Source organism: Phoca vitulina, unplaced genomic scaffold (assembly GCF_004348235.1).
Source record: "Phoca vitulina isolate PV1807 unplaced genomic scaffold, GSC_HSeal_1.0 scaffold36, whole genome shotgun sequence".
Taxonomy (NCBI): domain Eukaryota; kingdom Metazoa; phylum Chordata; class Mammalia; order Carnivora; family Phocidae; genus Phoca; species Phoca vitulina.
In genome coordinates this window covers 4610439-4638089 of record NW_022589739.1, presented here as the reverse complement: position 1 = coordinate 4638089, position 27651 = coordinate 4610439, and the positions used below count along the sequence as shown (strand labels likewise).

Below are 27651 nucleotides of genomic sequence, written 5' to 3'. Positions count from 1 at the left end.
GGCTGTAGATGTTTACGGAAAGGGGAGGCCTCTTCTATCCAAAAGGCTCCTGAAAGACAAGGCATTTGAAAGGTGGGCAGAATCTGGATGTGCAGAAAGGGACTGGAGCAATACGGGGCATGAGAGCAGTTGTGCGTGCAGGTACGAAGCTCAGAAAGCTCAAGGTGTTACCAGGGAAGCTCCTGGTAGTCTAGTAGGGCCATTGGGCTGAGTTAGGGCTGGTGAGGGTGTGTGGAAGACCGAAAGGTTACAACCAGAGCATCAGTGCCTATTTCATGCAGCTTTGTTCTAGCAATCAAGGAAGTTTGAGTTTTCTTTCTGATTCTCATTCTTTACATGGTTAAAAGATGGGGGACATCCTCAGGTGTCCCTCTCAGCCAAGGGAGGGCCGGTGTGCATCAGCTAGAGCCCCTGCCCTGCTCCTGGGCTCTTCAGCCCTCCCCTGGCCTGAGTTTGCCTCTGTACTGGGCTGCAGCCAGGAAGAGGAGGTTCCATTTGTTACTTCTTTCTTTGTGGCTCCCTGCCTCCATTCAATTACAAAGTGGCTCTTACCCTGTGAAAGCCCAGCGTCTCTGGGCTACAGTTTCTAGCCACAGACCCTGCATTTGCTGTGCCTCAAACATGACCTTGAGGCCACATCCCGTCACACACCCAGGCCACAACAACGTTAACCAGGCTTCTGGCTAGGCAAGGCAAGCCCAGTGCAGACTCCACGCCTTTCCGTTGGTGTCTCGCTCCCCTTCGCCCCTTTAGCGGGAGGTTTCACGGCGACCCGGGATGCAGGAGAAGCCGCGATGGCTCACTTTCAACGGTGCTGTGTTCTTTAAGAGAAAGGGGAAGGATGAGATAAAAGCGGGATTGCAGTGCCTGGGGAAGGATCCCAGTATAAAAGTGGCAAGGCAGGCTCTGTCTGTCTTTCCTGCTGCCTACTGCCCCTGGGAACAGCCAGGGCGGCCGCAGCTGCAGAGCCTCACACGGAAAGAACAGGGTGTGTGTTTCTAAAGGGCATTTGATGCCACAGAGAAGCTGTAGCGTAATGATGCTTAGTGGCGGAGTGTGGCATTGCCGCTCAGCTCTATTAGCTATTCCAAATACGTATAGAGGAGTAAGAAGGAGCTGATGTGTGCAGCGTGCAGACCATAGAATCTGGAAACTCGTGGGCTCCGAAAGGAAGTGTGCAGTGGTCACGGGAGCCTACAGCTCTGCAGGTGCCAGATTCCTGCTTATATGTGTAAGGAAATGCAGCTCTTCCATCTGGAATGGACTTCCACCCACGCCCCTCTGTTTTGCCTGTCAAAATCCGTCTGATCACTTTAGTTAGTGACATGCATACTGAAGTGTTGGGGGGCTGCCCTCGTGCCTGTGACCGCCACCGCAACACGGAATGCAACAGCACCCATAAAATAAGACAGCTTGGCGGACGGGTAGAGGAATTGAAGGACGTGTCAAAGCAAGTATAGACAAAGTGAAAGGTGGGATCCAGGAGGAGGGTCTGTAGTGTGCACTGTGAAATTCTTTCTGTAAAGAAACTTCTGTGTGTCTGAAATTTTTCATAATAAAATGTTGGAGAAAATGCCATCGGTCCTTCAAGGCCTAGATTATGTTCTAGTATTTTGGGGAAGAAGGCTTTCTAGACTTTCTCAATTACTTGTGGCCGAGGACACGTGCATGTTATCAGGCCCTCTTTCGTGGCAGTAGTCATAGTGGGACCTGGAGAGCTGGCTTGCTCTTTTTAGCTATTGTGTTGGGCAGTGCCCTCCCTGTGGGCAGGCAGGCTGACTTCTCTTTCTATCCCTGATGCACCAGGCAGGCATAGTGTAAGGCACAAAGGAGATGGTCCCCACTTGACAGTAGGATTAGTTTAGGAATGTCACGCATAACTTTGCAATTACCTTTGTTGAAAGTCACGTTTGTAATGTAAGGTTTACTGGATCAAGCACCACTGTGTGTGTGTGTGTGTGTGTTTTATTTTTTAAAGATTTTATTTATTTATTTTAGGGAGAGAGTGCGAGCACGAGTGGGGGAGGGGCAGAGGGAGAGAGAATCTCAAGCCCGCTTCGTGCTGAGCACAGAGACAGATGCTGGGCTCGATCTCACAACCCCGAGATCATGACCTGAGCCAAAACCAAGAGTCGGACGCATAACCGACTGAGCCACTCAGGCGCCCCCTGTGTGTGTGTTTTAGAAGAGAGAGTGAGAGAATTAGGGTTAACATTTCTAATACCTATAGAACAAGACTATGCTGTGTGGAGCCAAGGCTAACTGCCAGTTAAGTTACATCAGTGATTGTTGGTGCCCTAAGCTCCCAGTCCTTGACAAAGGAATTCTGCACTTTAGGACCAAAGTTCAAATCCAGGGCTCTGGACTATATGGATTCACCCCATTTGGAGAGCCATGCTGTAGAAATACATATAAATCCTGCTCAGGATGTTCTGTCAAGGTCACTGACAAAAATCCATTCAGAACCTAGTTGATTTCCCCAAAATACGTACAACCCCAAGTGCCAAAAAGATATTCCTAAATCATTTGAAATGTCATACTTTTTTCCATAATGGGTAGGCATATTTTAATTCTGAGAAGATTTAGAATTGAAAAATAGAAGATTTTAATAGAATCAAAGCCGTAGTGTTAATATTTGACTTAGAGGTTCTACACATATTTGATGTTTTAAGTAATTATTTAAAATAATTTGGCCCATGCAACAGGTCAGCCTGTTTTCCCAAATTAAAATGTGCAGTGAAGTAATTGATTTAGACTTGATTTTTGGGAGGGTTGAAGTCTTACTAGATTCGTAAGCAGTATTAGAGTGTTTAAGATAATTTATTAGGTTTCTAAGAGTTGTTTAAGGAAGGTTTTAGAAGTTAGGTCAAACAGTTCTAATAATTAAAAGAAATATATTCTAAATTAAATATGGAATTTTAAATGTTTAAAGGAGTTGTAATTGCTTTGTAAAATGGACCAGAAATTATTTGAATGGCCCTTTGAAAGCAATTATAGAGGCTCCTGGGTGGCTCAGTTAGTTAAGCGTCCGACTCTTGGTTTCGGCGCAGGTCATGATCTCAGGGTCGTGAGATTGAGCCCCGCATCTGGCTCTGTGCACTGTGTGGAGCCTGCTTGAGATTCTCTTTCCCTCTGCTCCTCCACTGCTCATACACATGCTTTCTCTCTCAAAAAAATAAATAAATCTTTAAAAAAAAAAAAACCCCAGGGGCGCCTGGGTGGCTCAGTCGTTAAGCGTCTGCCTTCGGCTCAGGTCATGATCCCAGGGTCTTGGGATCAAGCCCCGCATCGGGCTCCCTGCTTTGCAAGAAAGCCTGCTTCTCCCTCTCCCATTCCCCCTGCTTGTGTTCCCTCTCTCGCTGTGTCTCTCTCTGTGAAATAAATAAATAAAATCTTTAAAAATAAATAAAACCCCCCAAACAAGAGAGTGATTATAAAAATAATAGGATATTTAAGTTGAGGATGAACTAGGGTGTTTAAATTTGTTTTTTAAATAAATGAATAAGGGTGCCTGGGTGGCTGAGTCGGTTAAACGTCTTCCTTCAGCTCAGATCATGATCCCAGCGTCCTGGGATTGAGTCCCATGTCAGGCTCCCTGCTCAGCAGGGAGTCTGCTTCTCTGCTCCTCCCCTGGCTCATGTGCATTTCTCTCTCTCTTGCTCACTCTCTTTCTCTCTCAAATAAAATCTTAAATACATACATACATACATACGTACATATACACACACTCATTTTTAAAAACCAGGTAAATCCAAATAGTGTTTGTGTATACAGAGCTGCCCTCACGGTGATTAGAAAATTCACATGAAATAAAGTGATTAACAAACACTGTTCGGATCAGGTAGATACTCAGAGTTAGTTGAATTTGAATTTACAGTCGGAATCAGCGGTATTCCTTATGGAGGCAAGAAACACAGAAACCTCAAGTTAATTACCTTTCATGGCTTCAAACATGGTAGAGAAGAAAGAACACAGGGTTTTGAAAGGTGATCTTACGTTAAGAACGGGAAACAAGAGTCACAGCAAGTTTGGGTGAAATGGTGGCTGTGATGTAGTGCTCGGCATGAGTTAGCTGCTCAGTGAGGACCTGTTGTAGACACGTCTGTAATAATTTCCAGACGTGCTAAATTTAATCAGAGTTTGCGTTGACACTGCTTGACTCCAAGGGGTGTCATCTGCATGGACCCCCAGGCTGTGTGCAGTCAGATCTGGCTGTCCTGGGTGTTGATCTCACCATTCCACCAAGTGCCATAAGGAATCCGCTCTAGAGGTTGTGTGTCACGCACAGCACACGGCTTTGTCTCCTTTCACGGGAAAAGAGTAGGGGGCCAGGGGACGTTTTTGCTATCTGGACGAGGTTCGGATGAAATTGCACATAATACAGAACCCCGGATGTATTTCATGCTGGCCACTCAGACAGCCCTGAACAGGACGCACAGGGAGGCCCTGAGTTTGAAGGATGCTTGGCTCGTCTGCAGACATTGTCATTTAGGTCTGGCTTCTGGTAATGAGGCCCTCCTGGCCGGACTCTGCTGTCAGCACGCCTTTGAGACAAATTGCAAAATCTGTACAACCATCTGAGAGAGAGAGAAGTAGACCCCGATGACACTAGAGGGGATATTGGTAGTTCTCAGAAGTTGGAGAGAGAATGCTTAGAGAAGCAGTTCTTTAACCTGAATTTAGAGGTCCTTTTCCTGTGGTGAAAGGGTAAGTTCAGACAAGCATCAGGATCTGAGAGGATCCTGACAGGCGGCAATGATAGGCTTAATCTAACGGGATGAAATGCAATGGAAATAAACATAAGGTTCTGTATTTGGATCAGAAAAATCCCAACTATGCATGAAAAGACTGGGTGAAGAGGTAGGGATATATCTGAGGAGTAATCTACATGAAAAAGACCTCGAGGAGTTCAAATGACATAAACTTGACAGTCTTTTGTGGTTCCCCAAAATCAAATGCAGCGTTAGGCTGCATTAACAGAGGTACAGTATTTAGGATGAGGGAGGTGATAGACTTCTGCTGTGGACTTGTCATAGGAGGAGCACCACTGTAGTTCTGGGCTCCAGGCTATGAAAGGAAACGAGACAAAGGATGGTCCCTGGATGGATATGGTAGTGTTCCAAAGCTGTCACAGGTAACAGAGGAACAGAAGAGGTTTGGCCTGGGTACAACTCCAGGAGGACCTGAAAGCTGTCATTAATATCTGAAAGTCAGTCATGTGCATAGCTCTGTTCTTGTTAAGAGGAACAAGGAAAATCCGGGGATGAAAGTTATAAGAAGCCCCAAATAAGAAGGGTCTTTTTTTCTCCCTTAAATATGTTTTAAGGTAAGATGGACTGTCTCCTTAATTCTGTAAGTACTTGGTGAGGCTTCTAAGAATTGAGGCTTCTAGCGGTGGGAGCGGATGACCCAGAAGAACTTCCCAGCCCCAGGATTCATGATTCCTCTGCCTTCCAGTGGTGACCCTGTCCTGCGTGGTCCTAACACGGGCAGGCAGCAGACAGAGCCATGATGACAGGAACCATCTGGGCAGTGCTGAGGGAGCCTCTAGAACCTTCCGACGAGATTTCCACGCTCTTGGGTCGGTCCTCATTCGTGTGGCCAGTTCTTTACTCTTCCAGGGTAGATCGGGGGTGGGGGGGTGAGGGGTGGTCCCTCTCTTTCACCAGAGGCTCTGTTTTTTCCTCATTGGTTCTTTCTGCGTGCCCACCAGTGTGCTGGGTACTGGGGAGGCTTTGGGTCAAAGAACAAAACTCTTGCCATCTTCAGGTATGCAGCCTTTTCTGGGAAGTAGGACAGCACAGACAAACCCTACAGCAAGCCTTGCAGTTAATGATTGTAGGTAACTGCACGAGTGGGTTCTTATTCGTGTAGTAGTAGCGATACATACCCCACTTAGCTCCAGGGACATCTTTTCCCCATTACATTCCCATCTTCGAAGTCAGATGATCTGTTTGAGACCTCTCAGTCTCCTGGTGGGCTAGGGGCACGGGGGCTGTTTGTGTATACTTCTAGTCATCTTCTTTCCCCTACAGGTTATAGAGCTTTGAGGAGGTTAAGTCATTTTTTTTTTTTTCTTTTTCATGAACATGATCTTGCGTAGAGTTAGTTCCTAGCACAGTGACTACCTGTAGGGAATGTCTGCTTTCATACTGTTAATCTCCTCATGGTAGGAGCAGTTCATTCTGCAGTGGCTATACTGACTCTAAGTGGAGTTAGCTAGAAGCCTGGGGGAGGAGGGGTGGGCATGAAAACTTAGACGGGAACAGAAATGGGTTTGTGGACTCGCACTGCGCATCCTGTGTTTGTTGCTCACACGTGTTAGGTGCGAGCATGTAAAGAAACAAGAAGGCACATTTCTATCCTCAGTTGTTAATCATAGTTCATCATTAAATGCCCTTCATGCTAAATTTCCTCGAGTAAATATTATTACAAACAATTGTACTGTTTTATTTTTCTAGCATTAGTGAGTGTACAGCTCCAGCTTAAAGTCTTTTTTTTTTTTTTTAAATTTTATTATGTTATGTTAGTCACCATACAATACATCATTAGTTTTTGATGTGGTCCAGCTTAAAAAGTCTTGATTCTAAATTCTTGGCTTTCAGAGGCTGTTTTTTGGGTTTTTTGTTGGTTTGTTTTTGTGTGTGTGTTTTTTAAGGTAACCCATCTTATTGTAAATTCTTCTTTCTTTCAGGTAGGAATGAATTGATAGCCAGATACATCAAACTCAGGACAGGCAAGACGAGGACCAGAAAACAGGTAAACTGACCGGCCTGGACACTGTGCATGTCGGCGAATGGCCCCAGCGAGGCATTTTGGCTGCGGCGGCTGTCTGTGCTTGGGCTCCTAGGAGCCCCCACTTTGAGTTCCCTGTAGGGACATCAGTGTTGCAGGTGTTTTCAGTTGGCTCAGTTTTCACTGTTCATCATTTCAGTGACCCCTCACTGTGTGGTCTCCGGAGTCCTTTTCATACCTACCTGGGAAAGCGTCACCACGAAGGAGAGTGTAGGCACTACTCCTGTACCGTATTTGAATACCTCTAGTTCTTTCCCAAACTGCGCATCTGTGAACGCTGCAAAAGCTGCAGATGCGAATACGCTCAGAAGTTGTGCAACTTGGAGATTTTGCGCATTGTAAAATCCTGGAACCATTACCCATGAGTCATCATTTCGATGAAACAGTAACCCCAGCAGCCGTGAGTCTTGGCCTGAACATAATACTGAATGGTGCGTGTCCAGGGAACGGTCGCTCCTTCAGCTACGGCTTTTTGTCAGCAGCGGCCGTGACGGAAATGAAGCTACAACTTAAATACATTTGTGCAGAGCAGTGTCAGGAATTTTGCTCTGCCCTTTGTCAGGGCTCTGGCTCCCCTTGTTCCTTCTGATGCAAAGCAGCCCAAACCCCTGACCCAGTTCAGAACTGGAAGGGATGAGAAATTCATGTTTAACGAAAAACAGAAAAAGAAAGAAAGGAAAAGCGGTGTGTGTGTGGGGGGAATCAAACCAACCTCGTGGGTGAGTTGTTAACAGAACAAAATTATTTTTTAATGTTGACCTATGCGGATCTATCTGGCATGGATTTTTAAAAAACTATCATCGTACCGAAAGGCGAGCTCAACTGTGGTCTCTTTAAATGTGAGCAGCAGATTCCAGTTCTCTGCTCCATGATGAGTTGTTTTCATGAGTGTTTATGGCGGGGAGAGCTTTTCCCCAGGAATGCTTACATGTGCCCCCGCTGGGAGCCTGGCTGCTGAGTCAGCACAGAGGGCCGTGGCCTCCTGCCAGTACGCAGAGGCGGGGCATTGTCTGTTCAGTGGATGCCCCCCCCCCCCCCAACAGTGGACAGTGGCCCTCTGCAAGTCAGAGAATCACCTAAGAACAAAACTCGGGTGAGAACAAGTAAAACCAGGAGCCGGATGGAGGGGTGAAGAGGATGGGGGAGTTCCTGCTTCTCCGTACTTTAAAAAAAAAAGAAGGCAAATTGGGAAAAAAAATTAATCATTGAAACTCAAAGATAAAAGATCTTTTATTACCCTAAATCCTGTTTTTAGAGTCAGTATTTGAAATGAAATAACCGCCTCTCAGTCGGAGTCGCTGAACTTTTAAATGGAAGGTTCTAAATTTCTGAAACAGACAGCTCTAATTCCCAACATGCTGAAAGCCCTGGACCTGAGCTGTGTGCTGGTCTAGGAGCTCTGGTCATGCGCCCAACCCCTTCACTGGGGGACTCTTCTAAATTTAACCAAGTCCCGCTGAAAGAGATGCAAATTTGTTTACCCAGTGGAATCATTGTGTTTCAGAAGCTGGGCTTGGCTGGCTTTCCACACCCCGGCATCCTGGGGATGTTTTTAGGCAGCAGTTGGTGATACCTCTCCAATGTGAATTTGTTGTTCAGCAAATCGTGTGGTTTTCAACCCAGATTTTTAACAGGATGGCTGGCTGGCTGTATTCACACTTTTCGCTTTGTAATAATATGCAAATCCACTTGGCGCCCAGTCAATATCCAAAAGAGTGGAAGGATTAAAGATATTTATAAGGGCAAAAAAAAAAAAATTGCTCTGCTAACTGGGTCTTTCCATTTCTCTTTGAGATCTAATTTACATGTCAGTATTATTTTAACATTTGCTACAGAATCCAGAGCTCTTAATGAGATCAGAATATAACCGACAGCTTCAGCTTTTTGATTCTGCAGAATGTGCTAATTTATGGATAGTCTCTTCTAAATTGAGAAGAAGGGATTTTCCCTCCTGATACTGAGAAGCTATAAATATTTTCATTTACCTCTAGCCCCACCTTTTAAATTTCATAAAGAAAACAACCCCACTCTCTCCCTCTCATCCCGTGCCGGTGATTTCTCCCTGGTGAGAAAACTAAGAGCAGCCTAACTTTCATCCTGAATCAAGTCACTGCAGTGATGACCCAGTCTGAAAAGCTTAGAGCAGCGCTGGGGGCTTGGTGTCTGGCTGGGACTGTGTATTCCTAACTGCAGAGCTTTGTTGAGATGCAAATAACCTCCCCCCCACCCCCCACCCCAAAACCCTCCCAAGGAGTAGCGATTTTATATTTGATTTCCTTTTTTTGTTTTGTTTTGTTTTGTTTTGTTTCCCCTCATAAACCCGAACAATGTAGGTGTCTAGTCATATACAGGTCTTAGCAAGAAAGAAAGTTCGAGAAATTCAAGCCGCCATTAAGGTACGTCTGGCTTGCCCAGTTGTAGGGGGCTTTTCATCTCCATGGTTACAGGCTTTTCCTTTGTTTTCCTCCCTTCCCCTACCCTGCAGGTGTCTAGTCACATTCAGGTTCTTGCCAGAAGGAAATCTCGTGATTTTCATTCCAAGCTAAAGGTATGCGCTTTCCTGCTTTTTGGCTTGTGGTTGCTATGCATCTCACTTCCTGTTTTCCATGGTGACTGGTGAATGCCTGGTGCTGGGATTCTCGTAACCTAGTTTCCTCGCATGTGAGAGCTGTTTACATTTCTTTGTGTCTAATCTCTTTTTCTGTACTAGCCTCACATTAAGCTCAGAGTGTGTGTGTGTGTGTGTGTGTGTGTGTGTGTCCCTAATAACAATGCAAATGCAGCAGAGAGCTGGTCTTGATAACTTTTCAGCACAGAAACATGATTTTTTTTTTTAACCTTCAAATGTCCACCAAACAGCCCTGGGCTAGGAGAGGGGAAAAAAAGTCCAGAGACACAAAGTTAGTGTAGAAGTAGTAAATAAATAAAATAAAATAAGAATCACTTCCAGAGTAGTTATCAGGAAATTACTTTAAAAGAATATTTAGAAGTTGTTTTACGCTTTTTATGTATTTTAAAGAATACTTATGAAAAACACGTCTTTTTCACTTAATTTTTCGAAAAATGTGTTCTGTAAACACAGAGTATTTTCTGCCAGATTTCTTCCACATTGCTCAATATTGTTTTTTAAGTGTACAGCTCTGTTATTAAAAAAAGAAATTTGAGGTGAGGACTTAAAAAAAAGATCATAGAGATGGGAAAGCTCTTAATCAAATCCATGTTTGTAATTCCATTTATACGTGAGTTTACTTTAATTGTTCTTTACAGGTGTCTCATTTTCCATTCTCTGAAAATATATTTCACAGCAAAAATGGAGGCACTGACAGTTTTTAAATGCAAGTTCTCCTTATTTTCTCCCCTTCCAAAATTTGCAGTAAAACATACATGACTTTTTTTTTTTCCCCATAATGCCCGATTTTAGAAATGCAGAGGGATTATAGTTTGCCCAGAAGAGCTTTGCTTTATAATAAAAATGAGTTTGGAGCCCATATTGTTGCCTTTCCCACCTGCCTTTTTTGTTGTTGTTCTGTTCCGATTTTTTCCATACATTCATTAAATTTGTTTTTGTACTAAACCTAAAGAACAAAGTGTGATTTCACAGCACTGAATGGTGAACACTGGGATCCTACCCAAAGTCCTCCAACTTTTTTTTTTTTTTTTTACGCAAACAAGGCTGGCTGTGGAACAGGACTAGTGACCAGGAAGGAGCATTTGGTGGCCCTCTGCAGTGGGCAGCATGCTGGCTCGCTCGCACGTGTGGCTGATGGTGGCTGGCTTTTAGCTGCACGGGCTGAGCAGTTGGAAGACTAAGATAACTTCATAGATCCTGCTTTTTAACCAAAGGTGCCGTCCTCTCTATGCGGATGTAACTACCCCAGTGTTTGCTCAAGTTCTGACTCTGTTTCTGGTTTCTCTGCGCTAACGAATTAATGATGTACAAAAGAAGTTTACAGACATCAGTTGTGTGTTTCCATCTGCGATGTTATGAATTGCTCTTATTTCTGTACCATCCATGTGGTTCCTACCAACTCACCGGGGCACACAGCCCTGGACCAGAAGCCCTGTGCATGGTGAATAAAGCTCTCCTGTCCAGAAGGGATTCCCCATGGGATGCAGGAAGTGCTCTTTTTCTCATTTGGGAATTTTGAAGAGTCTTCCTCGTTGGAAACAGTTTACCATTACTTTATACATACATGTACACACAAACACACGGTTGTATTTATGTTTGTTCTTACAAAATAAGAAAAGGTGACTTCCCCCCTCCTTTCAGCCGTGGCCCACTCGCCTTGGGAGCCGACCTAAGGAGGCGGAAACAGAGGCAATAGGGTAGCAACCGGCTCAGCCCCAGGAACCACCTCCATCTTCTTGCAGTTACTTGCCTTCCTCCCTGCCACATTATTCTTGGAAGAAGGGAGGCCTTTGTTCTTCCCATCAGCTAATACCAATTGAGCGCTCCGGGCATGGTGTTCATCATGGTGGGCATTTAACCAGTCAACCCCCTATTCACAGAGCTGGCCGTGGAGATGGGAATGGGAACTATAGGGCACCGTGGGATAAGTGTTAGTGGAAAGAGCCAAGAGCAAACGTGGAGGGAATCCCAGGGACGCACTGCCTGGTGATGGGGATGCAGAGACAGGAGTTAGTGTGCTGCAGGGCCTCTTGGAGGTTCTTTCCATTGAGCTCACTGCCAAATAAGTTCCATTATTCAGAGTTTGGGGAATAACAGTGAGGAAACCAGAGCTCCAGGAGTTTAACGGATATGCCCAGAGCCCCCAAGCCTAGTACACGTCACTGTCAGGATTTGAACTCAGATCTTTCTGAATCTTAAACCACTGCTCTCTCAGGCGGGGTTGCATCCAGTGGAGGTGGGAGAAGGTTTTCAAGCAGAAGGCCTCGAGCCGGCACACCCCGTGTCACCCCTCACGTCCCTTGGAGCTGGGCGTGCAGCTCTTGCTACCGACCCTTTCCTCAGCGCCCACATTTTAGAAGCAAGGTGAATTTTTAACACCGAGCCCTTGGTCCACGTGTGGGCTTCATGTGTGACTGACCCTGTGGTGATCATCCGTAACTTGGGGCCGTGAGGTCCTAGCCACAGAGCTGCTGTGTCACCACTCAGAGGACATTAGGACGGTCCAGGAGCACGAGACTGGCTGTCGCCTACGTGCAGAGATGTTGCCGCCTTCGCCTCCCATGGGCACTTGACGTTAGTGATGCCTTCCTTAACCTTCCTAACCAGCCATCGCCGGGAAGTGGTCCCGTAGGAGAGGTCGATCTCGCCGGTTTGTCCGTGCTCTCCCGTTCAGCTCTGGAGTGTAACAACAGCACATTTGTGGGAGGCAGGGATGAGCCTCCCGGCTGAGTTCGTTGTGGGGTCAGGCTGATAGCCACATCGTCTTGGCCTCCCACACGAACTGACGAGATAAAGCCGCTACAGAAGGTTGAAGTCATCCCAGCAGACAAGAAGGATAGCTTCTGGGTGGGCGGTAGGGGGTGGCAGGAAGTGTCCAGACTTAACAGAGATGTTGTGCCCTGCCTGAGAAGATGTAACAAGGCCTCCTGGAAGGAAGGTGGCTGTCCACTGGCCACTTCAGGACCTGTGCCTGCCTGCCGGCCTTAGCCCGCTGCTGGGCACTTCTCCATATGTTTACAAGTCAAGGATTTCTATCCTCTGGGGTAGACAAAGGCCTGTAGCCCTCCTTTGAAGAATGAAGCCAAGCTTCATCCTTCTGTCCTCCCTCAGAGTTGGAAAAAGTAGTTCGCTCACCTGGGGGCCGCTGCTAGGTGTGGCTTCCCTGTGAGCCCTGTTGCCTATAACCCTCCCTCCTTCCTGGGGAAGGGTGTGCTAGAATTCTTGAGGCTGGTTGCTTTCCAGCCTTTTTTAAGTCACAAACTCATTTTTCAGATTGAAATCTTAGTCGAAACATTTAATATATAAATGAGTAAACGCTGTTCTTTTTTTTTTTTTTTTAAGATTTATTTATTTGATAGAGCAGGAGCGGGAGGGGGAGAGGGAGGGAGAAATCTGAAGCCAATTCCCAGCTGAATGCGGAGCCTGGCACAGGGCTCAATCTCACCACCCTGAGATCAGGACCTGAGCCAAAACCAAGAGTCCGGCATCTAACCCACTGCGCCACCCAGACGCCCCTAAATGAGTAAACGCTGTTTTAATTGAAGCTCGTGCTCTTTTATCCTTAGCAGTGGTCTCTTTGGCTGTTACACTGAATAAGGTTTGAAAACCCCTCTGCTTTAGGCCAAGGGAGAAGGAAGTAACTTCCTCTCAGCTGTCCCTGCAGCCTTTTCAGGACAGCGCATGCTCTGCGTCGTGCTCCGCCGTATTCCTCCGAAGCAAACAGAGTCACGAAGAGAGTGGTCATTCTCATGTCACAGTTGAGGAATCATCCTAGCTACGAAAGTCAAGCTCTTGAAAATCTGTTAAAATAAGTTCCCAAGTCAGCTTTATGCTTCTGCTAATTACAGAAGTGGTTCTCAGAGTGCCTGTTTGTGAGCCAGATCACCCTAAAAATGTGTGGGCTTTAATTTTAACTTTTTTTTTAAAGATTTTATTTATTTGAGAGAGAGAGAGAGAGCACACAGAGGGAGAGAGAGAAGCAGACTCCTCACTGAGCGGGGAGCCCGATGTGGGGCTCAATCCCAGGACCCTGAGATCATGACCTGAGCTGAAGGCAGACGCTTAACCAGCTGCACCACCCAGGCGCCCCTAATTTTAACCTTTGTAACAAAATTTGTTTTGGGGGAAGTTTAAGATTTCCACAAAGATTTGAACTTTATAAAGCACAGAAATGATTAATTCAGTCCAGCAGACTTTTCATTGAGAATCCAGTGTGTTCTAGACCCTTGAGTAGATGTTGGGCATAGAGAGTCAAATAAGCAAAGTCTCTGTTCTTGAGGACCACTAAACTTTTCTGTTGTTTTTGGCCACATTTGGGGAAATACTAGATTTCCAGTAGATTGTCCCACAGTTAGGGGAGTCTGCAGTGGAACAGAGTGGTGAAAAGAGTGGGCGGTTTTGAGTGTGGGAGAATTAAGGAAAGCCTCATTGGAGGGGGTGTCATTAGAACTGGGCATTGAGGAAGGCAGACAGTTCCCCCCGAGATATGGGGGTGTTTGGGGAATCACAAAGAACACCATTGCTTGGAGGCACGGGATGGGAATGAGCCTGAAGGAGCCCAACAGGAAGGTCCCAGATCATCTGTGGGAGAGTGAGGGTCACCTCTGGGCCATGGGGAACCTGTGGGGAGCACTCACATGTAAGCTTTGGAAAGCTCTCTCCCACTGTTTTCAGAGGGATGGCCAGGAGGGAGGCAGAGCTGGAGGCAGGGGGCCTAATTCAGGGGCTGCTGTAGTCAGAGAGAGAGGTGAGGGCTTGGACCAGGCAGCCACACCCCCCTGGGGCCCATCTCTGTGGTTCACATCAGTGCTCCCTGCCGTCTGCGGCTGGTTCCCGCTCCCCACTCTGACTGCTGTGAACTCTTCCTTCCTCAATGTTTTTAAAGAGTAGATTATGTTTAAAGCTCCAGTCCTTACTAAGTGAAAAGTGTACACCAAAACTTTTCAGTAGCACCATTGAACTAGGTTTTTGAAGGTTGGGTTCTCTTAAAGTAATGGCAGTTCACTGAGGGTGTGCATCAAAATTAACTATGAATTTGGGTTGCTAAATTTTAAATATAATTAAGTTAGAAAGTGCAGAGAATTACTATAAAATATTTATATTCGTATCAACCAGAAATGATCATTTTCATTAGGACGTATTTCCTTTAATTTTTTTTCAGTGGAATGCATCAAATGGCAAAACATTATTCTTACTTTTTCTAATTTCCTCTCCCCAACCTCCTTTCCCAGCCAATCTCAATCTCCCTCTTTTCCCCACCCCCACCAACAGTATCTTTCCTTGCCATTTATTTCCCTAAGAAAACAAATCTAGTGAAGACTATTTTCTCCTTTTGCCCTTGTCCTAAAATGAATCTCGGTTTTTATCCATCATTTACTCTGAATTTGTGCTAAAGCCATTGCCACCAACATGAGCCTCTTTAACATACAGCAGCCTAAGCCAAGATAGATTTGACCAACAATTTGGGATGACCTTGGACACAGACTGTAACCGTGAGGGAGGGATGCCAGGGGCAAGCAGATGGAGGGACCGGTTGAAGTTGCCGGGGAGTGATGTAAGGAGATGAAGAACCAGGAGCAGAGAAACTGGGACAGTAGCGAGAAGGGGCGAGGGGGTAGGCAGAGTGCAGCTGAGATTCAGGCGCCTCCTAAGATGGATAAGGAAGTACAAGGCATTGGTGGCCAGTGTGCCAGAAATTTGGACATTAAACACATTTTCAGTTTTTTGTTTTAATCTTCTTGACTAAAGTGCCTTAAGGGACAAATCAGAGTGCTAACTGCTCATCTAAAATAGCTTAGCTTTGAGGAATCCTTTCTCAACGATGGGCATGCCATGTTGTGGTCCCTGCCCAGACAAAATCCTTGTGGCCCACTGCTCTCCAGGCACGAGGTCGGTCTTAGGTGGCTTTGTAACGAGGCCCGGTTCTAGTTCTAAGGTAGAAGATAACAGCCTTGTAGGTACATAGCGTTCCCGTGACCTCTGGGTCTGTGGAACGTGCATTTGGCAATCCCAGATGCAGACTTTTTTCCCTTGGACCCCGCATCACTAGCTGCATCTGCAGTGACGTCCCCCATAGCAGGTTCGTCCCCCCTCATTCCCCTGCCGCCTCCGGCCGAGCGTTGAGGAACAGCGTCCTGTCTGAGAAGGCAGTGTGTGGTAGGTCTGAACACTGGGCTGCCACTCTAGAAATTGTTCCCTCCTTTGAATTATTTCACTCACCATTAATTGACCAAGAGGCCATGAACTATTTTTTTTTTTTTTTAAGCTCCAGGGATTTATTATCCCAGCCCGTAGAACGAATGCAGAAGTGTTGTCCACGCAGGAAGCAGTCTTTCTGTGCTACTCAAAGTTCCTACTTAGACTTTCCTGCTCTGAGTCTCTGTGTGTTCGCTTGCCCCGCGAGGTTGTCCCGCCCCTGCCCAGTGGCCTCCTTCCCTCACGCCAGCAGAAGGGCACCCTGCAGACCGCCGCCACACTCTGGACCTTCATCATCATCTTGAGAAGATGGACCAGGCCACTTGTGGCATGGGGTGTGTTTTGGGGAGTGCACAGGTCCAGACGGTACCCTGAGGACAGGAGGTCTGCATTCTGCCCTAACCTCAGCAGGGGGACATCTTGGGCAGTAGACGGGTTCGTGTCAGGCTCTGGAAGAAAAGCCCGTACTTGCTGCCATTGCGTCACGCCAGTAGAGCAGAGAAAGGCCTGAGACTGTCCAATTGTGTCCAGTCGTTGGGGACCAATTTACGAGCTACATGTGCTCCCTGGGGCCGTTTTCTTCATTCTCGCCCTGCTGGCCTTTTGTGATTTGATTTCTGAGCAAGCCATTCTTTCCAATCTGCCATTCCTTCCAATAAGCAGAGAGCTTAAAGTTCAAATTGTTGATTTAATTCTCCCGGAGAGTTCAGGAACTTCGCTGGGGCATTGCTGTTGTCTACAGTGCTACTCCCTGGTTGTATCACCACTGATTCCAGCCAGGAGTGGGCCCGTCCACAGGGGAGACATGCTTCACTTCATCCACTGGGGCTCCCCGCGGCCCCCTGAGCCCCTCTGCTCCTTCAGCATCAGCTGTCCATGGTAGCCAAGCCCAGGAAGCCCGAGCCGATCGCCTCCTTGGTCTCACCACCAGCCCCGAGCCACTTGGCCTGGCCGTGCGATTCAGAAAATGATACGCTGCCTCTCCTGCCATCTCCCGATCCTCACGGGGTTCTTCGGCATTCGCAGCATGAGCCCTGTCTCCCCAGCGATATTTTCACTGCCTTGTTTTTAGTTTAACTGAGTTAGAGCTAAGATGGGAGACCGGTAATGTCTCGTGCTTGGGTGTGATGGAGTTAGAACCACTTGTCAGCAGTGTGGTGACGTAGAGCTCACAGTGTGAACTAGAGGACTGAATGCGTGTACCTTTCTGTTTGAACCGAGCCAGGTCTGGGTTTGCTTTTTAAGGGCAACAGAAACAGCCTCATTCTCTACTTGTATCCCTTTCTAGAGACATCCCATTGTTAATGGGCCTCCAGTGTAGACAGTGCCCTAGAGGAACATGGTGCTGAAAGGTTATGGAATTGGTACCAGGGCTCCTAAGCCTTTCTGGTCACCTGGGCCCCATTAGACTCCCATGTTCACTGAATGGCAAGGCTGCGGGCATGATGTGGGGTGCTTAATGCAATTCCCAAAGCTGTCCTGAAAGTGGGTGTTCTTGTCCTCAGCTTAGAAATGAGGCAGAGGCTTAGAATGGCCAGGTGACTCACCCAAGGTCACAAAAGTGAATTTGCTCCCAGGGCTAGCTGGCACCAAAACCCAAACTCTCTGCCTGATGATGTCCTGCTGCCTCCCCAAAGAATGCCTGTCAGGGATGAGGGCTCATTTCCCTGACTGAAGATGCTTCCGTATTGTCTCCCTCACCGGAGCCCCCTCTTCATGCATGTTTGAATTAAACAGCAGATGCATGGTGGGAGCTGATAGTCTGGAGCCAAACTTGAGCCTGCTGCCGGCATGGGTTCCTCTGACTTTTCAGGGGAGATTGACTTATTGCCTCTTGTTGTCGCCTCCCAGGGGAAAGGGGGCTGTGGTCAGAAGGGTGCCTTCCCCCCCCCCTCCCCCCCCCCCCCCCACCCCCCCGGCACCCAGACCTAGCTGTCGCTGACCTGAATGCCAGGCTTCCTGGTAGAGTCATCAGGCACACCTACAAATCACCTGGCTCCTCATCTACAATCTTTTATGATGCTAAGCCCCACATTGGAATTAAAGGAAACACTATTGACAATTATAAAATACTAAATATAGCTTAGTACATTTAAAAATGAACAATGGTAAAAGCCTTGAAAATTTTTTCTTTGATGTGAATGGAGTCTTTGGCATTTGGAAATACAATAAGATGAATTAATTGCTACTCATTACATGGGAAGTCAGGAGAAGTATGAATGTGCCTTCCCTCCTTGGCAATAGCTGTTGTCCAACCGAAATAGCCCCCTTTTGTATTTACTCCTGCTTTCTCTAATAATAAGCAAATTAGAGATCATGGCTAGAAAAATTCAAGTGCCCTCCATCTTTTCTCCCAAACCATCATAGAGTTTTGTGATGTTTATCTGCTCAGGGGCTAGCGCTAATAATTGCAGAGGTCATGTGAATCCACATAGTGCAAGATGAGAAACAACATCTGCAAGATGACTTTTTTAGAAGAGTATTCTGTGTTTTGTCTTTTTTCTGAAAAAGTGATTTTGCAAGCAAATTGCTATCTTTCCTCTCTTGGATTATATTTTTGTATTGCTGGGGAAAGTATATTTGGGGAAACACGTTTAAGGGCTATCCAGAGTTTTTGAATCCATAGTCTTTTTTTCAACGTTACATATTTTTCCTGATGTATTGGTGGACTTCCCCATAAATAAAGTAGACTGGAGTCTTTACGTGTTAAATTGATGGCTCCTGAGCAAGCTTTTTGGAGTATGTTGATGTAGTTTGCTGTTCATTAACATTCCAGATGTAACAGCTATAATATGGTACATGCAAGCTCATGAACCTTTTAATATTCTCTTTAAAATTTGTTGATGGTTAGTGCCGGAAGATGATGAGATAGTTGATTCCTCGGGATAATCAAAGGCCGAGGAGGCAGAGGGAGGTGGGAATAAGACTCCCATCCAGTCTGGAGGCTGATTTCATAAAATGTCCTGGAGTTTGAGACCCACACTGCTCCAGCAGTGTGCATTTCTGATATGGCTGCCTTCCTGTCACGTGTATTCCATGTAAACACTTCCCAAACATGGTGCACATTTAAACCGTAACGAGGAGTCGTCTGCGGAGCCCAGAGGCGTAGCAGCCGCCGTGCTCTGCTTCATGAAATATGAAAGCCTGTTTACTAAGTGACAATAACCATTTGAAAGGTTTCGGGCTGAGGAGTTTATGCGTGACACAGCCTGCTGGACCCCGTGTGGCTGAGGTGGGGAGGCCATTGACAGCATGGTGTGCCAGAAATTGGACAGGGAAGAAAGGCAAGCGGGCGCTGAGACCTGCGTCCCTAGGTACAGTGCTTTATCTGCTTTGTCCTCAGGTCAGACGGGCCATTTGTTCTTAGCAACCCCCCATGTTTCCTGCCCCATAAATATTTTTCCACATTTCAGGTCATGGGCTTGAGTTAGAGTTCTGTTGTAAAAGGGAGATTTGCCTTTTCTTTCCCCACTCCCCAAACATTCAGCTTTTTGTGGCCTCTTTCTTTGTCATCTTAGGGATGGAGGGACTTCAGATCAGTATTGAGGACTCCGTGTGAAGTTGTCCAGGCTTTTTGCTAGGACACAGCGTTCTTGTTCGTGCATGCTCGTGTAGAGACATACACACACTGAGAATATTTCCCGTAATCTAAGACATCATAGGCGGTAACTCAGTATTGACTTCATAACAGTTTTTCAAGATAAGACAGTGTGCTCAACCTTTGTAAATCTCATCCGCATTTCAGAAGTGTTGGTGTGAAAACCTCTTAGAATAAAATTATTCTGGTGTACAAATGCAGCCTAGATTTTTAAATTTACCTTAGCATCAGTTATTTGGGTAGATTAACAACTACTTCCCTTCCCCCTTGATTCTGGGGTGAGCAGCAAGAATGGAGTGCAATGTCTCAAAGACCAGCATCTCAGACCAGAGAGACACAGAGAAGCAATCTCCTTGGGTCTGACACTTAGAGTTATAATTTCTTCAAAGCCAGGCGTATATCTCTGGGCTGAAAATGACAATTTAGAGGCCCTTCCGTTGAAGTCTCTCAGCTTGGCATCCTTCCGTTCTCCCATTTCAGATTAAGTGGGTCTATAGCGAGGCTCTTGGTTCCGATCTCGAGATATCGCCGGCAGGCCTTATTTGCAGCGTTGCTTTAGATTTTAAACAAAAAAATTTTAATCCTTTTAATTTTCAAATATGTATTTTAGATAAAGGGGGAGATGTTATTAAATGAGAAGGTAGAGTGTCTCCACTTCAAAAGGTAGGAAATCACGGGTATAGACGTTTTAGTCCATTTGCATAAAATTGCCTATTCTCAGATAGCTAGGTCAAGTGCAGAAAGAACCTCTACTTGAGATAAAATTTCCTCTCCACACTTGGCTTTCTCTCTGTTAGGATAGACAGCCAAGAGCTGCCCAAATTTTAACATCTTGCTGTCTTTTCACCAGTTCTTTCGGGCTATGTTTATTAAGATGTATTTGCTTATAAATGGAATGCACACTCATAGCAGCAGATACTTTCAGAGCCAGAAGGGCTTTAGGGCATCAAATGCAACCCTTTATTTCATAGATGAAGAAAATTAGAGGGTTAAATGACTAACCCAAGGTAATGAAGCCCATTAACATCAGGCCGAGGCAGGTGTGGAGCTGCATCTCCAGACTCCCCTTTACGGGGATGGAGCAAGTTGGGGAGACAGGAGTGACTGATTTGCTCTCCTGCTTTTGAGTATCTGTTTCATTCAGGTACCTCCTGGGTCATAAGAGTCCAACCTGACTTTATTTAGCAAAAGGAAATGGCCCTGTCCCGAAGCTGGGTGACTTAAAGAGCAAAGCTGGTGACTTTTCTCCTTTCCTCGTTGATTGATTTCCTTGTTTAAAAAGAAAAAAAAAAAGTATCAAACTTTCGTGAGCATCTTCAAGAACTTTTCCATCAGCCTAGCATAGGGGAGCATCTCCAGCACCTCTGATAGAATAAAAGCAGGCTTTGGAGATGTGGGGGACTCCTTTCCATTCGGACCCCGACTTTGGATTCTTGAGTCCCTCCCCCTGAGGGTGCACAGACACTGTGTCTGGGGGAGCCGGGTCACCCCCGCCATCAACGTTTCATGAACATGGAGGCCCATGACGGACTTCTGGAATAGAGCCAAGCCCACAGCTCTTTTCCTAGTTATTCCTCAATTTGCATCAGCCAGACCAGCAAGAAGACTGGGCTGTCACTGTCCCAGCTCCCCGAGCCTGGCCCCTGGCAAAGTGGTAAGGCTTGATCCTTGTGGTGGACGGCACCTGTGGTTATACCTGTAATGTTACGTTCGCTCAGAAGTCATCTGAGGGTGTTTATAACCTCTCATTAGGGGTTAGGTGGCTTGGGGGCTGGAGTACAAGGTGCCGGATCCAAAAAGAACCCCTCAGTGAGTTTGTATTGATGTCAAGGCACTCCTGACAGAGAAGGGTGTCGTGGGACTGGAGCTGGGTTTTCTGTTCATTAGCCTGGGTCCCCCTCTGCGGGGATGATGAGGCAGGTGGCAGGTGCAACCACAAGACCAGCGAGAAGTAGATTGACTGGCGCTGAGATCTGTGTGTGTCAGGTTCTGTTTGGCTTTAGGGCATTTGCACACCTAGTCAGTTTATTCCACTGACATCAAGATTTGTCTTTTTGGGCATCTCAGTATCTGAAATGATTCAGCTCGTTTTAAAAAAAAAAAAAAGCAAAACAAAAACTTTAACAGAGGAAGCTAGCTTTAGGTAGAGCATTCAGATGAGCAAATGGGGGCTCAGCTCAAGGAATGCCGTCTGACCCGAGGCAGCAAAGCCCCACACTAGCGCCTGGAGCCATTCTGTTGGGGACGAGGGATCCTGTGGGCTTCCTGGGCCTTCACCCTGTCCTTAAGCCGCAGCGTGTGTCCTTCAAGACGATCCCAATGACCACGGACAACCCCCAAAAGCTCTTACATGAGGCCCATTACTTTGTCAGTTGAGAGCCAGAGAAATGGATAAAATGTACAGTTCTATGCAAGTGTTAGGCTCTTTTCCAAGGGGTAATGTAAGCTTTTTGAAAATTCACATGGTGTTCCTGGCAGTTATGGGATCAAGTGGTGTTTCTACCTTGGGAGCACTTAACTTGATCTTTTTTAGAAGCCCCTAGTAGTTATTTTGTAGGCTTGGATTTTTTTTTTTTTTCAACTTCTCCCTTCGGCCCAGCCTCTGGTACCTCAGGATGCTTATGAGTCACCTTTGGGTAAATCCGCACACATTGAAGCCAACTCCCAGCTGTGTCTTAGCCTGAACTTTTCCTTGACCTTCACGCACTGACTCTGAGTGGTAGCTGTGGCAGCCACTCTCTTTGCTTTGGTGCCACCATTTTGTTCCTGTTCCGATGGAGTCTGGCCTGGTAGAGATTGTATAGACCTTCCGTGAGCAGCCAGGCACCTTGACATGTTTACCACGCATGAATTTCTGCCTGCACCATCAGGATCTGTCACACACCTGGGGGCTGACCGTTTCTCCATCTACACTGGGGAAGCCACAGAACCAGCTCGAAGGGGTTGGGAGTAGTTTTTGAAATGGGTGGACTGGTTGGTAATTGCCTCTCTAGATGGTTATCTGGGTCATACATTCCTGTTAAAATGTGAAAAAGACCCAGAGTCCTATGCATTCTGTTGTACCCCATATTGTGTGTTTGTGTAAATATGTGTATTTTTTAAGTGAAGAAGAAAAATACCTCTCCCTTTGTCCGCAATTCTTTTAACAAACTGTTTATTGTTGTATCCAGGTAACAAGCATGGTAAGTATTTTCACCACATTGAGTATTCTGTATTTTAGCTGTGCTTGGCAGACTTTTTGGCTAGCTTTGTGTTACCAGCCTTGGCTTTTCTAGAAAAGACCCATTTAGGAAAGGGAGAAACCACTTGCCGGGTAGTGTCCCCTGTGTCCTTGGCTATAGAGAGAACCCGTGTAGCCTTAGACCTCCATGGTGGGGGTACCTGAGAAAGCATGCGCCCCCGCCAGCATGCTGCTTGGCCCCGTCATGGCCCCCCACCCGCCCTGCTGCTTCTGAGCCTCCCCACCAGGTGTCTGCCAGGGCTCCCGGGCCTCGCATGCCTCCAGCAGCTCCTGGGACTGTGGCCCCGTGACAGCGCCCACAGACGGGGCCTGCCCACACCCTGTGGACGGTCCTACCCCAGATCCACCACCCCCCTCTCCTCTCTCCCTCTTCCCATCTGTATGCTTCAGTGCAGGGCCTTTTGGTTTTTCTCCCCCTTTCCTTGAGTGTGTTAAGTAATCGGAGAAACCTCCCTTTGGAAGCTGGAAAAATAAATACATTGTCCACTCTTCTCAGAGGCTTCCCATTCTTTTGAAAAATGGATTAAAACATTTTTTTTAAAAAAATCTTGCCACTGGTAGTCTCCATAAAGGTTCAGAGTTACGGTAGGTTGAGTGTGTTTAGCCTTTTGGCTGTGTTTATTTACCCGTGCATGTTTGCTTCTCCGGCCTCTTCTGTGGCTCTGTATTTAGTCCATGTGCTCGTGGCTGTGCCTGTTGAAGCTGCCTGGTAGCCGTGTGTTACGTATTAAGTCTGTGTGTCACTGTCACCTTCAAGGATCAGACGGCCAAGGATAAGGCCCTGCAGCACATGGCCGCCATGTCGTCGGCACAGATCGTCTCGGCCACCGCCATTCACAACAAGCTGGGGCTGCCTGGGATTCCACGCCCCGCCTTCCCGGGGGCGCCGGGGGTAAGTCACAAGCCCGTCCGGTAGGGGTGGCCCCTACGGGTGAGGGGCCGGCGTGAAGCCATCCACCTGGTGCTTGTTCTTGGGCCTGGTGTGAGGTCGGGGAGGACCACCTGTGGTCAGCTGATGACGCCAGGTGCACAGTGGTGAGAGGGAGGGGGCGGGGAGAGAAAGCTAGAGGCTGGGATCCTGGGCCCCAGCAGATATGGAATTAGGTATCACTTTGCTGGTGCCCTTCTGGGTTGTGATCTGCTTCTTCTGCTTTTTTTTTTTTTTTTTTTCTGGCCCTTGCTCTCTTTTCCTATGCCTCAAGGTCCCTTTAAGGGAACTAACCCTTAAAGGAGCAAAGTATTCTATTACCGTTTTCAGTTTGCGTCTACCAAGGGCTGAGAAGTTAATGTTATAATCTCATTCATCTTCGCAATAATTTTAAATGCCTCTCATTGTTATTGCCGTCTTGCAGATGATGAGGTTAGTGAGTAAGAAAGCGAGTTAGGTAATGTGATCATGGCTAGTGCCATCAGGACTCAAACCCAGGGCCTTGTGACTCGCTCTGCAACCCCTTCTACACAGGCTGCCTGTCCCCAGGGGGTGGCAGGCACCAGAAGCCTCAGGGAGGCGCACAGCAAAGGGGGTGTCTGCATTGCTTCTCGGAGCTCTTGGCCTCTGGTTCAGAGCTTTGTCCTCTCCTGGCCGGGCCCGTGGTGCTGTGAGCTGAGGAGGCAGAATGTCACACAGGGAGCATTTGCGAATGGAGGGAGGAAGAGGAGGATGGGTAGGTGGGTGCATGGATAAAGCAGCCGGATGAAATATTTGTGAGCCCCCTGTCATGTGCCCAGATCTCGGGTAGGTGTCAGGAGAACACGGAAGAGCTGCTGTCTGGTCCCTGCCCTCAGGGCAACTATCTGGAGGAGGAGCTCCGGGGGGGTCTGGGCTGCTAAGCCAAGGATGCAGGTTGCTCTCTGGTGCACATCGGTAACCACATCTGCATCTAGAGAGGGTCACTCAGCAGCGGACAGACAATCTGAGCCCACTGTCTTCAGCAGGGGTTGCAATGTGTAGACGTCCTGAACAGTGCTTTTGTGTGAACTCATAACCCTGATGCCTCTTGCCTTTTGCCTTCCAGTTCTGGCCAGGAATGATACAAACAGGGCAGCCAGGATCCTCGCAAGAGTAAGTCTGGGGAGGGGCTAGCCGTCACAACAAGGGTCTGGTCACAGCACCGCCTGGGTGGCGTTTCCCCAGGACCAGACTGCCTGGGGGCTTGTGGGAGAAAAGAGATTGAATCTGAGATCCCCAAAGTCATCTCCCATCGTCCACTGAGGCCAGTAGCAGGAGAGAGACTCAAATTGGTCTAGGAGAGGCATAAACGGCTCACTGCTGCCTTAAGTGTTAGTGCTCATCCAGCTGGGAACAGGGAGAGGGGCCCCGGGCCTTCGTGGCTTTGGAGGGCTTCCTGAGAAGCCCCTGTCTGAGAGAGGACAGTGGAGGCGCTCCTAGAGCCCGGCGCATCCTGGCTTTCCTAGGGGGTGAGGGCAGCTAATCGACAATCCTACTGGTGCTTTGAGGGCAAGGGGAAGCTGAGGATCATCTGGAGATAAAAGCAGAAAGGAAGTCCTGCCCACCTGTTCTCAAAAGAACTGAAGCTGTTCGGCCAAGAGAAGGAGAGCCCGAAGCATGTCCCAAACCTCGCCTGGGAACGGTGACCCCTGACCTCGGTCACCACAGGGACGAGAAGAGAGGTTTGATGAGATGTCACAGCATACGGGAATCAGGCTGATGTCTCCCAGCTCGTCCCGCTGAAGTGGTGTGAGGCCCGATGGTTTGGTCCCCAGCACCCGCTGGCCCCTCTCACGCAGAGAGGGTAACTGTCTCTGTCTCGGCAGAGCTCTGCCTGGGCTGTATCAGCACCTGCAGGCGGGGAACCTTACGGGGGTGGGGCGGGGTGCAGTTGGGCCCCTAGCCCTGGGAGGCCACGGCCAAACCTGGGGCGTAGCCACTGCTCTAGTCTTGACTTCTGACTCTCCACCCCTCCCTCCCCAGCGTCAAGCCCTTCGTGCAACAGGCCTACCCCATCCAGCCAGCAGTCACAGCCCCCATTCCAGGTGAGTCTGCAAGGGAGTCCCCCTCGGAGGACCATCCTGCGCAGCTGGTGGCTGGGCCCGTCACTTTGCTCCCCAGCGGCCTGTCCCTGTACCTGCAGTGCCTTGGGCGCCCCCTCCTCATCCCTACCCTCCTTAAGCCTGGAACTCAGAAGCGTCACAGACATGTTCAGTGCCCCCAGCCAGCTCCCAGGAGTTCTTCAGATGGGTTTTTAAAGGAAAGGGAAGCCAGCGGCGCCCGGCTGGCTCAGTCCGTAGAGCATGCCACTCTCGTTCTTGGGGTCGTGAGTTTGAGTCCCACATTGGGCATAGAGTTTACTTAAAAAGGGGAGAAAAAGGATTTGGATATGTTAATTATATCTCAATTAAAAAAAAAAAAAACTGAAAAAAAGAAAAGGGAAGCCTGATCACTTTCACCAAGGACCCTGGTCACCCATGGAAGGGGAAGTAGCTGTGGTTCCTTCCTCATCATAAACAGGCTGAATTGGACAGTTCAGATCTTGAGGGCAGATAGGGGATAGGCCAGCCTTTATTATATAAGTAGGTTTCAGTTCCTCGTACCCTCTCTTTAACGAAGAGCTTCCAGGGAAGCCTCGACTAGCAACCCGGAATCTGGCCAGCCCACCTGCGCTGCCCCCCCACACGTGTGCACGTGGGGTCACTCCGTTGAACTGTCTGTTATTGAGTCCCCCGAAAGGACATGCATTCACATGTTTGCTCTGTTCCAGTGTCATGGAGCATTCTGAGTAATTCTGTAGTGCTGGTGACCACAGTCTTAAGGAACGAGATGGGCAAACACAAGAAGCTTCTCGGGGGATCCTTGCAGAATTCACTTCAGGCTCTTCAGCCACCCTGGCCTTGGACCCCAGCCGGCCCCTTGTCCGGGATGGGGTGTGCTCCAGCCCTTAACCTGGGCCGAAGTTGACGTTGTGAGGAGCCTTCTAGCGTTGTGCCTCTGGGTCCTTGGCCAGAATCCCCCCACCGCCTGACTTCATTCTGCCCCTGGACTCTGGTGGAGGGGGGCAGCCGTTTTGCAGGGCCCGGCCCCAGCACTGGCCTCAGGCCCGAGGGGAGGCACGGGGCCTGCTTTAAAGGTGATGATTGGTCTTTCAGGGTTCGAGCCTGCGTCAGCCCCAGCCCCCTCGGTCCCTGCCTGGCAGGGCCGCTCCATTGGCACAACCAAACTTCGCCTGGTGGAATTCTCAGCCTTCCTTGAACAGCAGCGAGACCCAGACTCGGTGAGTGTGCTGCGAGGTGTGCCTTGAATCCCATTCCTGTTCACCTTCACACTCCTCTGCCTTCCTGCTCCTTTCCCCCTCCCTCGTGCCTGCCAAACAACCTGGGTCAGAAGAGCCAGACTTTCACTTAAGTAAAAAAAGGTATTTCTATTGACAAGCAGATAGAGTTGTAGAGCCGAATATTTATGAGTGCTCTGGACCTCAAACTCCAGGGAATGCTGGAGCTTGAAGGGAAGGACTTTAACAGGGCTCTTGTGTTTAGGAAAATGTAACAGCAGGTGACAGTTCTTGAACCCTGACATGTGGCTGGCACCGTGGAAAGCTATTTATATATATATGGTCATGCTTTACACCCACAAAAACCCCATAAGGGTCGGTACCGTCAGACAGATGAGGAAACAGAGAGGTTAAGGAATTTCTCTGAAGTCACACAGTTAATATCTGCTAGATTGGAGATTCAAATTCATGTCTTTAAAACTCAAGCCTAAGCATTTAGCTGTTGCTCTCTGCTGCCTTTGCAAGTCTGTCTTTGCTCAAGATAGCAAGTGGTTCTCTTCTTACGGAGAAGTAACAAGCTGGTATTTTAGCAGTTCGATACAGAAAGCGATGCTTTATGACATAAGCACCAGTCACGTTGGCATCTGGACTCTGTCATTTTTCTTCTTTGCCGTCTTCCCTGCCCCGTCTAGTTCCCATCACGCCATTGTTTCCCAGCCCAGCCCATCACTTCCCATACATATGTGAGCCCCCCTTCTTTCCCACCCAAGAATCCCCAGACCCTTTCTTCACTCCCACTCCTTGGCTGTGCGTCTGTGCGTTGCATCTGTGTGTGGGTGAGCCCTAGGCAAAAATGCAGGAATCAGGAGTTTGTCTTCGGGATCCTCACCAACTCCCTTCCACGTGCTCTCTCTCACCCCACCGCCCTGATCTCCGGGGCTCCCGATGCGCAGAGGTCCCACGCTCT

At 47.9% G+C, this 27651-nt stretch overlaps 1 protein-coding gene across 9 annotated transcripts in view; it reads left to right on the top strand.

The window, feature by feature from the left end:
* TEAD1 (TEA domain transcription factor 1) overlaps positions 1-27651 on the top strand; it is a 259319-nt gene that overhangs the window by 178981 nt on the left and 52687 nt on the right. For 3 of the 9 annotated variants that reach the window (XM_032427318.1, XM_032427323.1, XM_032427317.1), the window contains exons 3-10: positions 6695-6759; positions 9129-9191; positions 9281-9343; positions 22388-22399; positions 23216-23350; positions 24474-24520; positions 25391-25452; positions 26563-26687. In XM_032427318.1, coding sequence (XP_032283209.1) covers positions 6695-6759; positions 9129-9191; positions 9281-9343; positions 22388-22399; positions 23216-23350; positions 24474-24520; positions 25391-25452; positions 26563-26687 — 572 coding nt within the window. The remainder of the gene's footprint in view (positions 1-6694; positions 6760-9128; positions 9192-9280; positions 9344-22387; positions 22400-23215; positions 23351-24473; positions 24521-25390; positions 25453-26562; positions 26688-27651) is intronic. The other 6 variants (XM_032427324.1, XM_032427320.1, XM_032427325.1 and 3 more) reach the window with 4 other exon arrangements.